This window comes from Vulpes vulpes, chromosome 13 (genome assembly GCF_048418805.1).
Source record: "Vulpes vulpes isolate BD-2025 chromosome 13, VulVul3, whole genome shotgun sequence".
NCBI classification, from domain to species: domain Eukaryota; kingdom Metazoa; phylum Chordata; class Mammalia; order Carnivora; family Canidae; genus Vulpes; species Vulpes vulpes.
In genome coordinates, this window is record NC_132792.1 from 29,921,302 (window position 1) to 29,933,768 (window position 12,467).

The following is a 12,467-nucleotide window of genomic DNA, read 5'->3' on the forward strand; positions in this document are numbered from 1 at the left end:
TCTTCAGTGTTCAGTGAAAAACGTCTGCATACATTAGACACAGAATAACCTTATGACAGCCAAATCAATTCATCTTGTGTTTCCATGTTTTGTTTTGTTTTGTTTTTTTGACCCAAATCTTCCCACCTATACTATAAATATGCTCTCCATTACAATATCTGGCTGAGGAGTCAGACTGAGTGCTCTGGTGAATCTTCAGCCACTCATGAGTGCAAAGAACCCCTTGAGTAACAGGTGCCACAACGTGTAGGATGACCTCATTCCTGTCCCAGTAGGTGACCATCCAGACACATCCTAACTGGGAAGCTGAAGTTTTGTGTATGTCATCACACTCTTCTGGTAACAGCTATAACTCAATGCTTACCTTCAATCGATCACATTTACAACTTGCCAAATATAGTAAGTATTTTATATGTCTGTGTTATTCTCCAAATGCCAAACTTGGAAAAACATATGGAGGGATATCAAGAAAATTCCTTTCTCTTATTCAGTTTGTAAGAATCTAAAAGCAATAAACATAATGAATGCTCTCACTATGCAAGCAAATTAATAGAAACCTTTTAAATCTTTTATTATCATTCTTACAGTCACTTCAAATATCTAGCTGCTTTCCATAAAGACACTACAAAGAAAAAGAGAGAGAGGCAAACCTAAGAGACCCTAGAGAACAAACTGAGGGTTGCTGGAGGAGGGCGTGGGTGGGGGATAGACATTGAGGAGGGCACTTGCTGTGATGAGCACTGGGTGTTGTATGTAAGTGATGAATCATCAAACTCTGGAACTAATATTACACTGTATGTTAACTAGCTGGAATTAAAATACAAACTTGAAAAGGGAAAAAAAACACTAAAAAGAATGTTATGGACTGAAAGGGACCATCAAAATTTCAGTGAACCTGATTCTATGCAAATTCTGTATCTGAATGCAATTTTATGATATTATAAAAACCTTGGGGAATATGTCTAAATGAAAATGCACCCAAGGAAACCACTTAGTTTGAATTCAACATTTTCTGTCATATTCATGAGAGCACTTTGTATCAGTAATCTAAAACCGAAGTGTAGTTAACCTCATCTAATTTTTTTGTCAAATGTTGGAGTAAAACCAATTTTCGATTACAGCAGGAGTCTATGAAGCCAGTGTGCATAAAGCTGAAAAACCATCTGGAACAATAATAGCCCTCCTACATGAAATGTATCAGTCAGAAAAAATTGTATATGTCTCAGAACTTTAGCTTTCTACCCCAAGCTCCTAGTTGCAATGGGGATACCTGGTATACTTGGTTCTTGCCAGGGAGGTTATTCTGTCTCTGCTGCTGCTGGGCTGCGTGGAATACTAACTTAGCACAGACATTGTAAATTCAAGCACAATTTTATCTAAGCAGACTGAGATGAAAAGAAAATTTTCACTTGAGTTCAACATGGTATCTATAATTAACAGTTTCAACTCACCGAATATCATTTATGTGACCTCTGTAAATGTGAATGTGAGAGCATTTGACTTTCCAAATTCTGGGGAATCAAAACACATGCAAAGGCTCTAGCCTACTTATTACGAAATATAAGTACTCTTATTATTTGGGGGTAATGAGCATTGAGCAATGAACTGATTTTGCCCACAATAAAAACTGAGTTTGCTGCATCACCAGTAGGAAAATGAAAGAAAATATAGTTGTTAAAAAGAGAAGGAACTGCATAAATATTAAGTATAACTAAAAATAAAGAGCAAGAGAGAAGTCATTATAACCCTACAGAGAGAATTCCTGGACATCAGATGGTAATAAAGCATCTAAGAAAGGTGGATAGGCAGAGGCTTGCCTATGTAAGTCAGTGTGGCTAATCCACCTTTCTTAGATGTTTTATCTAGTAAAAGAACAATTATCATATGCTGTGAGACCCTTTATCCCATTGTAGATAATAAAGTCGTTTGTAAGCTTTCTCAATCACTGAATCTACAACCCTATAGTGCCAAATGAAGGTGGTAGATATCGATGGATGATTTCTTCTCTGATCTGGATCATATATCATTGACAATGAATATTTTGGATTGAAGCCATTTTGAAAAAATTCCCAGTCCACCAGAAGTTTCAGACTTTCTGATTTTATAATCCAATTAAATTAAAACACATACAAACAAGATGGGAGAGGAGTGGGATCAATATTGTGTTTCCAACTTTTATTTTGCCAAGTAAAGACATAAAGAGAAATAACCTAACCTCTATCTATAATTGGTGCCATAAAAGAAACCATATTTTATCATCAAAAGTGTAGAAAGGTAATAGCCTTAGAATAAAGGTGAATTTTTTTTTTCCAGGAAGGACACTTGGTAATGTTATGGCAGCATTCTCTCTAAAACACATGTGAGGACTTGGAAAGATGTTCTATTCTATCTGGTTCCTCAAAAAAAAACCCACACATACATTAAACAACCAGTATAAAGGAGACACTTCATTGCTTAATGCACTTTTAGGTTTATATATTAGAATTAGCCTTAAAGTTTATGATGGTGAGAGATTTAAAAATAAATGTGAACTCTAAGTTGGATCATTGATAATATATTTTCAATTTCCACAATTTACAAAAATATTCATTGATCTCTGTAAAGCTGCTTAACAGAAGACAGAATATATCTATTGATGAAATATCTTTTATATCATATCCCTAATTATTCAGATGTATCAGATTTGACCAATCTTTTAAAATAGATGATAATGAGACACAGACTATATTCATGAAAAAGGTTTTTCATTTACTTTTTTTCTTTCACTATTATATCTTATTAATCATCTACTGAGTGTTTATATTAAGAACACAATATGAATTGCTTTCATAAAATCTGAAGATCACAGGGAGGTCCTTTTGAAATAGAAGTCAGATCAAGACTTTGCTCTTAACACTGAATTCCCCCCATTACTGAATTTCACTGAATTTACATTTTAGATGAATTTCCTCCTCTGATCTGGTCAGTGAGGGCAAAGTTTCCTATCACATTTAGAATCTAATCCATTTTTCCCATGATCTACATACCCCCCTGATACCTCTACAAGCTCAGTTTCTGGGACTCTCCCTTCTACTGGCTGTTTCTATACCAAACTACCTTGATGCTTCCTCAAACACAACAGGTACACTTGAGTCTCAGAGCCTTTGTCCTTCCTGTTTCTCTACCTGAAATGGTTTTCTGCTCAGACTTATACTACTTATTCCCTCTCTGCTTAAATGTCACTTGCTCCAGAGGCTTTCCTTGACCAATTTCCCACTCCCCACCCTATCACTCTTTTTATTCTGCTTGGTTATTCTTCAAAATATTTATCACTATCTGATATTACAAAACACATTTTTTATCTGCTTATATCTGTCTTCAGCGCTAGAGTGTAAGCTTAATGAAAGTAGGGACTTCTGTTGCATTCATCATTTTATTCTATACATAGCAATGAAAACTATACATTGTAAGCATTGAAAATTGTTGAAGACATGACTGAATATAAATGTGGGAAAATATTTTATTTTTTTATTTTTTTTAATTTATTTATTTATTATTTATTCATGATAGTCATAGAGAGAGGAGAGAGAGGCAGAGACATAGGCAGAGGGAGAAACAGGCTCCATGCCGGGAGCCCGACGCGGGACTCCATCCTGGGACTCTGGGATCGCGCCCCCGGCCAAAGGCAGGCGCTAAACCACTGAGCCATCCAGGGATCCCCGGGAAAATATTTTCTAATTAATATAAAAATAATGTACTACTAGTCTAGATTAAACTATACTAATCCATCTCTCTAGCTGCAGAGGAATAACTTTTAAAGTCCCATAAAATTTATAGTAACAAACCTATAATTTAAAAAAAATATAACACCAAGTATAAACAAATACATGTAAGTATTAGTGACGATCCAATTAGTTGAAAAGTGTTTTTCCCCTCAATTACATTGCAATAGTTTTAAAATCAAGGTAAACTCTCTTTGCAATCTTAAAAACAAATTTAAAAAATCCAATAAGCAAACAAACAAAAAAAGATAATGGGAGGATATATACCAGGATGAAACGATAGCTGAAAATTTTATGCACCAATGGCAAATGATGTTTAAAATTACAAAATTTATTTTGATCATGCTAAAAATAACATACCTGAATCTATATAACTTTTAATAACTAAAATTATTCCATAGACCATTCACTGGCCTTTATCTTAATTATTCAAGTCCAAAAAGGCCTAGTGTTTAATAACTCTAGCCTTTAAGGGTTGAAATGGACTGCCCAGTTTTATGTTAAATTTTCTATAGTCTAAGGAAATATTGCTGTAATTATTCATTGTAGTTTTTCCACAAGAAAATAAACTATGACTCCCCTGAGAAGGATGAAAAGACATATTTCAAAGCATGTTCATAGACATGGATGATATTCAAAAGGAAGATGATATGGCCCATTATCAATCCCTGAAGAGCACCTGACTTAGTGTATATATATATATATTTTTTCCCAATACTGACTGTGAATTGCCAGTAATCAATCAACTGTTTCTAATGACTTGTGACCAAAGAGGGATGATTAAGGTTATAGCAGTAGGCTTTGGCCACAGAAGAGAGTAGAACTAATTGATCTCTGTGGGAATTGAACCTGCAAACTCAAATTCATTAACTCTACAAGAAAACAAACTCCTCTAAGCTGATAAAAACTTACCAATTTTCTTCAAAATATGATTCACATCTGGTTGGCACTAATGTTTAAGAACAAAAGTAAAATTCTTTTTTACTGATTATTTGATTATTCAGGGAGAAAGAATTTGAGGTTGATTTATAGAGAAAAATATCCAGGAGGTTTCCTATAAATGTTTACTTTTTTAAGAAACCATTTCTAAAGGCACATAGCTTAAAGCCAAACATGATCAAAGATATTAAAAATATAGTATGTTTACTTAAAGAGTCAAGCCCAATCAAAATAGGATTAATCATCTTAAAAATGAAGGGATTTCTATTTGAAAAGGCATATTATGACTACAAAGACACTGAAATTTTTCAGAATTTAGTAAACTGACTTTTACCCAAATCATTATACTTAAAGTGTTACATGATTTTGGAGACATATTTTTATTCCTCTTGAGTCATCATTTTGGCTATTTTATTCTCTTTTCTCTTCCTCTCCTAGGTCATCTGCTCTTTATTCTCTCCTACACTCAACTTACTCTCTTCTGTGTTCTAGATCTACTCTTTTACAAGCTGAACATCCCCACTTATATGAGGATTCTTAAATTTTAGGCTCTCAAAACCATTCTCTCTCTTCCTAGCACCTTAATATAATAGTCATTCATTTAACATGTGCTTACCATTCTGGGAAATACAGTATTTCACCATCTAAGCTTTTCCTATCAGAAAGTCTTGCCTTTTTTTCAATTAGAAATACTAGCTTTATATTTATGTCTAACCTTCTCTCTCTCTCTCTCTCTCTCTCTCTCTCATCCAAGAATTGTTGAAAATTCTTTTCCCCTTTACTTATACAAATCAAGATGAAAATTTCCCTTTGCAGTCTCTCTACAAACCCACATTTCACTCCACTGTGAGTTCTGAGCCCTTGTAAAAGAGATAATTCAAGTCTCTACTTCCTCTGCCACTGCAAATATTACCCCTGAGAGCCTGCCATTCAATAGTGTAAATAAGAAAAGTAGTTTGCAAAATAGTGGTTAAGGCAACCTTTGAGAAAACATTCTGACTTTCCCCCTGTCTTTACTATAAATAGACTGCTTCTGTCTCTCCAGAATCTTTTTTTACTCCTAAATCCTGGTGTCAAAGAATGAGTGATTCACTTTTTCTGTTATTCATTAAGGAAGAACTTAAATAAAAATACTATAACATGAATAATCTGACAAAGCAAAGTATCTACACTTCTAATTTTGCATCCTTCTCATTTCTAGGATTCTAACACACTATTGCATTTAGATAAAGAAGATAAGTCAAATTAGTTTTCACCCCCCATTAGAGAGCATTATTGAACTTGCTAGCATTCATAATAATATTTTATACTATAAGCATATTCAATAAAAACCATCACCACTTATAAATTTAGTCAATACATCAATAACTTACACAATTCAGACTTTACTGTATTTCTAATCTAGGAGTATCTATGCTGGAATGGTTTGTTGACCTTTAATAAAATTTTGTTAATCAGCTGTAAGTACTTCCTTGACAATTAGCACATTTTCAGTGATTATGAGGAACTAAATCTGGTAAAACAGATAGTGTATAATATGAGTCCCTTTCAGGGACACCTGGGTGGCTCAGTGGTTGAGCATCTGCCTTTAGTCAGGGTGTGATCCCAGGGTCCTGGGACCGAGTTCCAGGATCGAGTCCCACATCAGGCTCCCCTCTGGGAGTCTGCTCCTCCCTCTGCCTATGTTTCTGCCTCTCTCTCTCTCTCTCTCTCTGTGTGTCTTTCATGAATAAATAAATAAAATATTTTTTAAAAGATGGGTCCTTTTCTAAAGTAAAAAAGGAGATGAGTTGATAAGACACTTTCTCAAAAACATATTAGCCTTGATGTCTGCAATCCAGGGAGCTACAACCTAGGGCCTCATCAGTTGCCCTACAGCCCTTGGAGCCCAGCAGAACTTAATAATTTTCCTCACAAGAGAGGTACTTAAAATAGTAAAAAGTGAAAATTAGAAAAAACACAAGGGTTCGATCTAAATGACTGAAATAAATAACGCTACTACCATACAATGTGACCCAGCCTTTACACATGATGATGTTGTTCTATATCCATCAGAGATATGGCCATAGAAATTACATAATGGGGATCCCTAGGTGGCTTGGCAGTTTAGTGCCTGCCTTTGGCCCTGGGCGTCATCCTGGAGTCCTGGTATTGAGTCCCATATCGGGCTCCCTGCATGGAGCCTGCTTCTCCCTCTGCCTATGTCTCTGCCTCTCTTTCTCTGTGTCTCTCATGAATAAATAAATAAAATATTTTTTTAAAAAAGAAATTACATAATGAAGAAAGATGCAAAATATGCATGGTTTGAGTTCAGTTTTGCAAAACTTTGTGAGTATATGTAGGAAAGAATATATCTCAGCATTTATACCTGTGGCTCTCTATGTGTGGTAAGGTTTTGGTCATTTTTATTTCTGCTTTTATTTTTCTAAACTGTTTGACTCTTCATAATTAGCATTCTCCTTTATTTTTAGTAGTAAATGCAGGAGACATATTTGCATCCCTAAAAAATAAACAGGAAAAACAAACATCCATTTTGTTTCCCCAAACACCCTACCTTTTATTTTTAAAGATTTACTTATTCTTTTTATTTCTTTTAAAGATTTACTTATTTGTTTGAAAGAGAGAGAGAGAGAGAGAGAGAGAGAGAAAGAGAGAATGGGGGAGAGGGGCAGAGGGAAAGAGAAAATCCTGAAACAGACTCCCCACTGAGCACAGAGCCGGACACTGGGCTCCATCCCACCACCCTGAAATCAAGACCTGAGTCAAAACCAAGAGTCAGCAGCTCAACAGGCTGAGCCACCCAGGTGCCCCACCCTGGAGGTACCTTTTAGAGTATGTATCACATTAAGCCTGTCATTTGATTATTTAGTCTTCTTGGCTAAGAGATGATCTCCTACAAGAGAAGTCATTACTCTCCATTAAGACTGCATCCCTGTAGTCAGCACAGGGCATGGCACATTACGGATGCTCAATAGATTTTGACTGGCTACTTGGCTTCTTACTTTCATTTATCCAGTGTCTTCTTCCTCCCATATATGGCTCTAATACAGTTATTTTCACCCCCGTCAGGTACCACAGTCTTTAAGATACTGTGAATAAAAGCTGAAATGTGCACAGGCATCACAACAAAAAATAATTTGGAGTCAAAAAGTTGGCATCTGGCAAAATCAGTTAAGCCACCATTAGGATCTCTGTCTGAATACTGGTTAACATATATATGGTAACACTAATATAATGAGAGCTAAGGATGCAATAGGGCCAGAGGGAGTAGAAAGTACTTGATTTAGTAATGGAGGGTCTCTGTGAGATGGGCAATGGAAGAGTCATTTTAGTAGAATTATAGCAAAGTGCCAGTATCTTTCTGTTGTGCTTCTTTTTTACCATGATGAAAAATCTAACAATTCCTAGTCTGTCACATGGTAATTGGAACTAAGATTTATATTTTGTAGTTTAGGTACCTCATCTTAAATGACTTTGAAAGTTCACCTAAATTTCTGATAGCAATAACCTCTACACCTCCTCTAGGAAATTAGAGTGCTCACTCACCAGCCCCATACTCTACCCTCAATATTATTCTAATGTCTGATAGCATCCCCAGGTTCAGGTATTCACATCTTTCCATGAAAGGCCCCAGGATATCTACATAAGGGAAACATTCTGGTTGGAAATGGCAACTAGGGGACTCACCCTGAAGCCACACACACATAGCAGAGTATTGCTCTACCAGACAGTATTTGTTTTATATGGGTAGGTGAGTGCTTAGGGCTACTAACTGGCTGCCTGCATTCATTTCCTAATTCTGCTTCTTAGTGGCTGTGTCATATTGGGCAACTTTCTACTAAACTTCCTGTGCCTAAATTTTCCACTTGTGGAAATGCAAACAGCAACACTACATCACTAGTTAGGTTATGTGAGGACTTTATGGGTTAATATCTACAAACTGTCTAAAAAAGTGTCTGGTACAAGGTAAAATGCCATGTAAATGTTCACTCTTGGTAACACTTACTTAGTTTTCATATCATAAAAATAGAATGTTTTGAGCTGAAGGCAAGCGCTAAACCGCTGAGCCACCCAGGGATCCTCAAAATGGAATGTTTTGAAACAAATGTTTTGAAACATTACATGTTCATGTATATGCATTATATATATACATCATACATAAATTATATATAATCTTATAAAAGCATTAAAAACCAGGTTGAAGATGATTTTCAGGGAAGAAACATTGAAAGTCCTTTAAATACCCCTTGGTATCACACCGTTTCTCTCTCTGTGCTATAGAAATAGGACTCTTTTTCAACTCCCTGTGCTTGCCTCATGTCTCCTGTTAATTACCTCTGCTACCAGCAACAATTCTTTCCCTCAGATCATAGCCTGGAATCTGTCACCTGTACATAGATGTCTGCAATTGATTCTGTACATTCCTTTGTCTCTATCTCAACCAAAGTCAACTCATTCATTGCTTCCCTCAGGTCATTATTTACTGAATAGGAAGATTCACAAAACATCTGTTATATGTTACCATGTGATTCTTATAATCAACTCTTACGAGTCTCTTTACTTGATTGGCACTGCATAGTTTCCTAGAAATTTGGATTTCCTAGATTGTATTTCTTTCTGAGATTCTGTGTGAAAGGGCCAAATTATTTTATATTCTTTTCAAATGTCAGACCCATAACTACTAGAGTAAGGACATTTCTTTTAATATGTAAAAAGATAATTTTCTTATACTAGGTATTTAAAAGCTGGGAGGATTGCTTGGATACTTGTTCACATGAACGTATATTTTCTAAATTCTTCAGTTGCATGCAGGGGCCATAATTAGGCACCCTCATTCCATTAAGCCTTGGAGTTAACTTTTAAAATCAATACAGGGATACAGTTGGGTATGTACAATATCATACTAAACAGACGAAACTTCACAAATTGAAGTGGGTTTTGACTATAAACTCTGCTAACATTAATGAGATAACCAAACAGAGGGGAGTCTGGTAGAAGCAGAACTCACAAGAATCACAGAGATAAAGACTGATAGTGTTGCTCTAAGTCCCAGCCAGGAAGAAGCTGCCCTGAGAAACAGATGGGAGTGTCTGGCGGATACATCCCTATTGACAGACATCTCCCGCCAGGTGCACTCTATCCCTATCTAGACTCCCTGGAACAGTGGAGGCATATAATTCTCCCTGCAATAATTATATGATCATCAGCCAAACCTCTGACTTAGATTCCCACATAGTTTTCCACAATCGTTACAGAACGCGCTGGTCAGGCCAAATCAAGCACTCCAATGCATTTAAAAGTTACATACCTCATTTTAAATTAATAATCTGTCAAATCGGTTTATTTTCCAGTGTCAGTCAGTATTTTCATGTCTTAGTTATTGGATTTCAAAACAGAGAGCCAGAACCTGGACTATAATAATTTCAGTAAATTAATTTAATTAATGCCAAACTCCACACTGTTGAATAATGAGGTAACATTGGTAAAAGACATTAAGAGCTCTCTGTATGGAAACCTAACGGAGAACATTAGTTGTAGCCACAATTAAGGGTACTATTAGATGAAAATATCCAAGCATTATTCCTGTAAAATTTGTAACTCTGAGATGGGAAGAATTCTAACAAATTTCAGATATATGAATTCTATAAGATATCCCCATAATAAAAAAAAAAGTTTTAGAATGAAAATACTAATTTGCCATTGAATTACCTATTCTGCATTTTTTCACTCATTTGCACAGCATAAATATATAGAACAGCTACTAAAGTCTAAGAGCTGTACTAAACAATTGGGTGGGAACCACAACATACAATCTCTTCTCTTTGTGGAGGTCACTGTGTTTTGAATGACCCTAACATCACATTGAGGGGACAGCGTTTGACCAAACCATCATATCACATCAAGTCAGCATTAATTGAGGTACATACCAAGTATGTTCAAATATTTGCCTATCCAGATTCTGGGAACCAGGCTACACCACACTGTCAAATCTTGACATTTGACAATCATAGCTGTGTTTTAATCTCCTCCACCCTTTCATGCTTATTTGTCTCTTCCCCCTATCCTCCTCCTCCTCTTTGTTCTCCTTCCTGTCCCTTCCCCTTCATCTCTTTCTTTCTTCTTAGGCATGCAGTCTGCTTTCTGGAGATTCATCTCCAACACATGCATTTGCCAGGGGTATAATTTCTTTAAATAAATGCATCCTTAATATCTCCCAGGGGTTTGGGAATGCCTGGGTGGCTCAGTTGGTTAAGTGTCTGCCTTTGGCTCAGGTCACAATCTTGGAGTCCTGGAATGGAGCCCCATGTCTGGCTCCCTGCTGAATAGAGTCTGCTTCTATCTCTCCCTTTACCCTCCTCACCCACCCCAGCTTGTGCTCTCTCTCTCAAATAAATAAAATCTTTAAAAATATATCTTCTAGGGGCTTGAAGGGGTTCATACATTCTACAGATTTTTAATGGTAATTTTACTTTAATAATAATATAAAGCATTTTACAGTAATAACTCTAACTTCAATACTTTTTTCATTTATTTCTACAGAATATATTTTAGCTTCTTTAATTCTTTTTTTCCCCCAAACTGAGATCCTTAGCACCCAGTAGGAACGCAAGGTCATATTGTAGGGAGTCCATAAAAACTGGGTCCTTTGGAAACACTAGTCTAAATCTAAACAAATAATTCTACCCTTTGCTCTAAAGAAATTGCTTACTTAACTAAAAATAAATAGATGAAGCTAAGTGGCAGAACCGGTCTTTAATGCTATCTGTATTTCCAGCACAAACTAAAGACAAGGATAAGATGGGTTCCTATGAAAATGGGAGAGATTACTAGATTTTTCTCATATTCACATACTGAATACTCTGAATTTGTAGAATATCACTTATTCAGCTCTTTATATGTATTTTTTAAAAAAAATCCAAAGTCCAAAAAAATGGCTAATCCATCCCTGCTAGTATTGCTCTTCATTGCTATAGAAAACTTGATTATATGCCAAAAAAAAAAAATCTTTGTACTTCCTATTTTAAATTACAAACAGAACTTAAACATAAACTAGAAGTCAAAGATTATTCAGAATGTCAGCTATTTAAAGATATGAATCTATAAGAAAATTTTCTCTTCCATATTAGAGTTCTAGGCAGTTTAGTCTTGGTAGATCTATTGAAATAGAAAGTCTGAGGAAAAGTACTGATGAGAAAATATCCATCCAAGCCTTACAGCTTCCCTTATAGCCAGTTATTTCTGTAGCTCAGATTCTAACAGTAGCTAGAACCACTGAATGAGTATTTAATTCCTACTTATCTCTCCACTAGAGTGTCTAGGAAGAAAGGCATGGGATGTCATTGGGATTCATAAAAGGTTTGAACCCTTTCCAGAGTTCCCAGATACCACAGTGCTGAAAAGTTTTAATTAAGTCCAAGTTTTAATTCTAGGTAATTTTCCTTCCATTAACCCAGGATACCAATCTCTGGAAACCTGACTTTTTCAAGTTCTTTCTCTGCTCCAGTTCTGACAGTACAACCTTCTCACAAAATACTGCTTCAGGATATGCATGTATTTGGATTAGGTTAGAAACTAATTCACTTACCATGATAAATTAGATACAGACATTGCAGCAATCTATGGAGGAGTCTTGTGGAGCAGTCTTCTCTAGATTTCAGAACAGGAAATGAGTAGATTGAGTAGACAAGACCACTGGGAACTTCGGCTTTGCTGCTGGAATGTTGCACTTACAGTCTGAAATAACCTATAAAGAAAAGAAATAAAATG

General features: G+C 35.8%; 1 protein-coding gene across 4 annotated transcripts in view; it reads right to left on the reverse strand.

The window, feature by feature from the left end:
- OXR1 (oxidation resistance 1) overlaps positions 1 to 12,467 on the reverse strand; it is a 449,165-nt gene that overhangs the window by 346,539 nt on the left and 90,159 nt on the right. For all 4 annotated transcript variants that reach the window (XM_072734052.1, XM_072734050.1, XM_072734064.1 and 1 more), the window contains exon 2: positions 12,286 to 12,444. In XM_072734052.1, coding sequence (XP_072590153.1) covers positions 12,286 to 12,308 — 23 coding nt within the window. In that variant the 5' untranslated portion in view covers positions 12,309 to 12,444. The remainder of the gene's footprint in view (positions 1 to 12,285; positions 12,445 to 12,467) is intronic.